General features: G+C 36.0%; 1 protein-coding gene across 1 annotated transcript in view; it reads right to left on the bottom strand.

Annotated features, from left to right (window-relative positions):
* Positions 1 to 370: 370 nt before the first annotated feature.
* Positions 371 to 6,000, bottom strand: part of LOC134219467 (sodium-coupled monocarboxylate transporter 1-like) — a 31,690-nt gene continuing 26,060 nt past the window's right edge. Inside the window, exons 6-9 of the mRNA XM_062698199.1 lie at positions 2,166 to 2,233; positions 1,332 to 1,736; positions 890 to 1,270; positions 371 to 833 (exon numbers count right to left, since the gene is read on the bottom strand). Of these exons, the coding sequence (XP_062554183.1) occupies positions 414 to 833; positions 890 to 1,270; positions 1,332 to 1,736; positions 2,166 to 2,233 (1,274 nt within the window). The 3' untranslated portion in view covers positions 371 to 413. The remainder of the gene's footprint in view (positions 834 to 889; positions 1,271 to 1,331; positions 1,737 to 2,165; positions 2,234 to 6,000) is intronic.

Below are 6,000 nucleotides of genomic sequence, written 5' to 3'. Positions count from 1 at the left end.
ATTAAGAGACTTTGCCGCGAAATTGTTCTCATATCTTGCATGTTCAAGCTTCAAAATCGGTCTTCATACGCAATTTGAATCAATTCCAATTGTAATGACGGTTCTAATTAAAATTTAGAATTTATGCAAATGTTGTAGATGTAATGTAATATTTATTCGAAGTTGTAATGATGCGGTATTGGATAATACAGCCTCCTATAACTGGCGTGAAAAATATAAGATGGCGGCGACCTCTACTGCGCCATAGGTTTTGAAAAGAGTTGGTTGGGAAGGGCTTTCACTTACTGATGATGAACTAAATAAAGTACTAACGAAAAGCTTATTCTAGGCATATGTTCATCGAAAAGCACATTAAGAAAACAAAACTATCATGATTATTAATAATCTTGAAAAATTTATTTGATTTCCTCTGCTCATTCTGGTTGACGAATATCCAAATGTATGTTTGCGTGGCCAATGTCATTATTCAAGGGATATTTTTCTTGTGCCTTGGCCTTTGATTCGGCACATCTTCTCAAGAAAGGTGCCAACAGCTTAGGATCTATGGGGTCAGAATCAGCTTGTGTGCTACAAATGCTCACAATAGATCCCACAGTGCAGGAAATTATGGTACCAAACATTGTAAAATAAAGATATGAGATGTGGTGCAAAGATTTGTCCATTTCATCAAACGTGGGATTCAGGTTACTGGTGTTTGTAAACTGGTAAGTGCATCCGGAAATGTCCATTTTCTTTGTATTGTAAATTATTTCCCCGGCTGCTATTGACGCTTGGGATCTGAAGCACAGATAGCACATGGAAAGGAAGCCCGCTATTCCTCCGTAAAGAGCACCCTGTGAACATTTTTTTTATTACCATCGGAGTTTGTATTGAAGTCAAGATTCTTTACCGTAGCATTGACCCACGGCATGAGAATTCCCATCACGAACAAACCAAAAAGTGGCCCACCTGAGGTCGAACTAAGGGTCATCGTCAGTTGCATTACGGCTCCCAGGTGTTCAACGATGTAAATGAATACAACTGAAATGATTCCAAAAATGAGAACTGATCCCCGCAGTGTGAAAGCTATTTGTTTCTCCGTTAGCTTATCTTTGAAGTAGGGTTTGACAAAATCTTCAAACGTGATTGCGGCAAGTGCGTTTAAAGCTGATGAAAGTGAACTCAAGGCGGCGCTAAAGATGCCGGCAACGAAAACTCCTGCAGCTCCTGGATAGTTTCGGAATATGTCCATCACGAAAAGTGGCAACAACTGGTCCTTAGCTGCCGCCAGCTGTAAATAAGAAACCAATTATAGTCATCATTTTCGAACAATTATCAACATTCCATCTCACATTAGTGGTCAAGGGATCGCAATCATGATAAGTAGCAAAAATAAGCATTCCGATCGAAGACAGAAGTAGGGTCACTGAAATCATACCGAAAACAAACCCCCGTGACGCCTTTCTCGCATCGGCCAACGTTGGTAGTGACAAATAGCGTTGGATCATTTCCTGACTGCATGCGACTCCGTACGTGTACCAAACGCTGCCTCCGATCCACATCGTCCACACCGAATGTCTCAAAGTGGGGTTAGGATCGAAGTTCGGTGCTTCGATTCGGTTTCCTATCAAATTGCGTTGCAGCACCACAGCGGGACCCCCAATGTCGATGACACCCTTAATCAGAACGACCAATATGGCGCCCAACGTTACAGCAGACTGTATGACATCCGTCCAGACGACGGCCTTCAAACCACCCTGGAAAAATTGGCTTTCAGATGTGAAACAAGGTTTTTGGAGAAATATTCGTTCACTCCAGTGGTGCTCTTTATTTAATAACCAATTATGTACCAAAACTTCGATTTCACTTTAAAAAAAATTAAAAAGGAAAATTGACAGGGTGGCTAGAACAGAAACAATTTTGAAACATTCAATTACCAATTTTAAAAACTTTCGTAGATATCCGTACATTCGAGTACAACGTAAACATATTTTTGCATAAATCTAAGTATAAGGTATATTCCATTGCCAAAAAAAAAAATACAAGCTTACATTTTTTTAACTCTTCGCACCTATGTAAATTTATTGGATTAAACAATTTTTTTTCATGCAATCCTGAGCAAATTTCAAGTAAAATTTCTAATTCTTGGCACCACTGTTGAACTGAGATAAGTTAGAAATACAAACCACGCTTGTGTAGAAGATGCAGATTAAACAAACTATTGGTGTTATAGTGTGAATGTTTATGCCAGTTACTGCAATACAGAAAATAGTTATTGGCTATCTATTTAAAATGTTAATGAAATACTACTTTTATTCAGGACAATAAGGAAATCTTATATCATGTCTACGTGCTTGGCATCAAACAATGGACCATCTTGTCTGAACAAAAAAATAGTTTTTTTTTTTAATTTTGAACTCCATTGAGAAAAACTCAAGCGTGATGCTTTTCTGCAAAATCGCAAGCAAATTTGGGTGAATAAAGAGCCGATGCTTTAGATTAGATTATGAAAGTTACTGTATCGTAACACTTCTAAGCTTTTCAACACATTAATTTTTTGCCAAAATGTTTTAAATAAATATAGAGTTCAATCCAGTAACGTGTTTTTTCGATCACAAAAACTTGGGATAGATATTTTATTGACCCCATCGTACTCCTTGATGTATTTTTTTTGTCTTCAAAAAGAATTGTAGTACACTTAACCCTCTTTTTAAGGCACTTATTGAGGGAACGTAAAAAGAACATTACGTAAAAAGAAGTTTTGCTTAAATTACTAGTTTTTTACTTAATACATTGATCTGTGGACAATTTTAAATACGGTACATAATTATAGAAATCCAAAGACCCAAATTATATATAACATGTTATTATCACATGTTTTAAGGCTTCCAAGAACTAACCTCTACAGTTATTTTTGATATGGTACATGCTCCCAGCCCCTCCCCTCCAGGGGCCCTCCTTAGCCGTGCGGTAAGACACTCGGCTACAAAACAAGACCATGCTGAAGGTGGCTGGGTTCGATTCCCGGTGCCGGAAATTGTCTCGACTTCTCTGGGCATAAAAATATCATCGTGTTAGCCTCATGATATACGAATGCTAAAATGGTAACCTGGCTTAGAAACCTTGCAGTTAATAACTGTGGAAGTGCTTTGAACGATATTGGATATGATTTGAATGCATGTTTAATTCAAAGCCATACAAGAATTTCAAGAACTGGAGTTTTAAGGCATTAAGGTCAATACGCATAACGAAAAATCTATTTGTTTCTTTAGGAATTAAACTTTCTTTTAGTGATTTCCCAAATAAAGTAGGATTTGATTTCTTGTTTAATGCTTGTCCAATTTCCAATTTGAAGAGATAACAGCCCTTTGGGTACGCGTGATGACCCAAGGCCTAAACTCCAGTGAATTTTTGAATGAACTGAAAAAGATCAATTGTTGAACACTCATCCTATTCAATTCTATGGATCGCATTAAGAATAAACGATAAAAAAGGCTAACAGCTCTCAAGGAGCTGAACCCAAGTAACATTTTAGGATTTATTATGTTCTATAAGAGGTTTTCCTGACCAGCTGCTAATAAAACTAAGAACTTTACCAAAACCTCTTCATAACATTTTTAAGATAGGCTTCCCTGAATGGACCACTCTAGATGATATCAATAAAACCATGTTAAGAGTATTATTAAAACTGCAAAAAAAATTGTATATAATTGGTTGATGCTCTATAGGAGGTTATCGTGACCATTATAAGAGTAATATTAAAACAGTATTTATTTTATATTTTGGATTATTGTCATACTTTTCATGTGTCATTCCATCTCCTTTGTTTTTTTATTTCGATAGACACGAAGATAATTTTCCATGGCTGGTGGTAGAAAAAAAATAATTATGTTACCAGTTAATTACTGATTAATATTGAAAATGTAGTATTATTTTTGTAGATTATGTAATAAGGATGCAGGTGCAACAAAATTTATTGCGAATAATGTGCTTGCAGATGCTCAAAATCATCGCGCTTCGAAAGTATTAAATATTTACATGATTATGAAAAACTAAATATTTTTGCAAACTTCTCAAAATATTTCAAATTCGAATTAGTATGGAATCGAGTAACCGTGCCTTTATTTTTAAAAAGTTGATAAAAATGAGTGAATTTAGAAAGGATTGGATTCGGATTGCATTTGAATTGGATTTGTATTGAATTTAAATTGGATTGAATGAATTTGGGTTGGTTTTGGATTGATTTAGATTGGAACTAATTTAATTTGGATTGAACTTGGATTTGATTTGATTGTACTTGGGTTAGATTTTCAATTGGATTTTGATTGTATTTGAATTGAAATTGTATTGGATTGTAGCTGAATTAGTTTTTAATTGGATTTGGATTGGATTTATATTCGTCTTGGATTTGGATTAATTTTGAATAAGATTGAGATTGGTTTAAGAAAAGATTACGATTTGTATTAAATTCGAATAGTATTAGGAAAGTATTTGGATTAGATTAGGATTTGGATTGGATTTGGATTGGATTTGGATTGGATTTGGATTGGATTTGGATTGGATTTGGATTGGATTTGGATTGGATTTGGATTGGATTTGGATTGGATTTGGATTGGATTTGGATTGGATTTGGATTGGATTAGGATTTGGATTTTGGTTTGGATTGGATTTGGATGGGATTTGGATTGGTTTGGATTGGTTTGGATTGGTTTGGATTGGTTTGGATTGGTTGGATTGGTTTGGATTGGTTTGGATTGGTTTGGATTGGTTTGGATTGGTTTGGATTGGTTTGGATTGGTTTGATTGGTTTGGATTGGTTTGGATTGGTTTGGATTGACTGGATTGGTTTGGATTGGTTTGGATTGGTTTGGATTGGTTTGGATTGGTTTGGATTGGTTTGGATTGGTTTGGATTGGTTTGGATTGGATTTGGATTGGTTTGGATTGGATTGGTTGGACTTGGATTGGTTTGGATTGGTTTGGATTGGTTTGGATTGGTTTGGTTGGTTTGGATTGGTTTGGATTGGTTTGGATTGGTTTGGATTGGTTTGGATTGGTTTGGATTGGTTTGGATTGGTTTGGATTGGTTTGGATCGGTTTGGATTGGTTTGGATTGGTTTGGATTGGTTTGGATTGGTTTGGATTGGTTTGGATTGGTTTGGATTGGTTTGGATTGGTTTGGATTGGTTTGGTTGGTTTGGACTGGTTTGGATTGGTTTGGATTGGTTTGGATTGGTTTGATTGGTTTGGGATTGGTTTGGATTGGTTTGGATTGGTTTGGATTGGTTTGGATTGGTTTGGATTGGTTTGGTTGGTTTGGATTGATTTGGATTGGTTTGGATTGGTTTGGATTGATTTGGATTGGTTTGGATTGGTTTGGATTGATTTGGATTGGTTTGGATTGGTTGGATTGGTTTGGATTGGATTTGGATTGGATTGGATTTGGATTCGATTTGGATTGGATTTGGATTGGATTTGGATTGGTTTGGATTGGTTTGGATTGGATTTGGATTGGATTTGGATTGGATTTGGATTGGATTTGGATTGGATTTGGATTGGATTTGGATTGGATTTGGATTGGATTTGGATTGGATTTGGATTGGATTTGGATTGGATTTGGATTGGATTTAGATTGTATTTGGATTGGATTTGGATTGGATTCATGTTAAACCTTTTAGCATTTATTTCAATATATGAATTTATATTTACTATGGTTTGGCCTTACACGAATTAAGAAATATAGCCAACAGTTGTAGAGTCCTAAAACAGTGAATTTCCTTGAAAACGCTTTAAATTGCTTAATAATTTAACACTCGAGAACGCGCGCTGTTGTATTTTGTACAACAATAACATACCAACATCGTCCGAAGTACACAGCACGAGCGGGGCTGCATGATCGTTCCTTGATAGAACTTGCCGGTTTCAAATTTCTTGAGACTGTCTTTCGTATTCAACATAATTTTTTAGAATATTTTCAGGGGTGCTGGAATGTTTTGGAATCGTTGAATTCATGTTTGATGCT

The sequence above is a fragment of the Armigeres subalbatus genome, chromosome 3 (genome assembly GCF_024139115.2).
Source record: "Armigeres subalbatus isolate Guangzhou_Male chromosome 3, GZ_Asu_2, whole genome shotgun sequence".
Taxonomy (NCBI): Eukaryota; Metazoa; Arthropoda; class Insecta; order Diptera; family Culicidae; genus Armigeres; species Armigeres subalbatus.
This window is presented reverse-complemented; position numbering and strand designations above follow the sequence as displayed.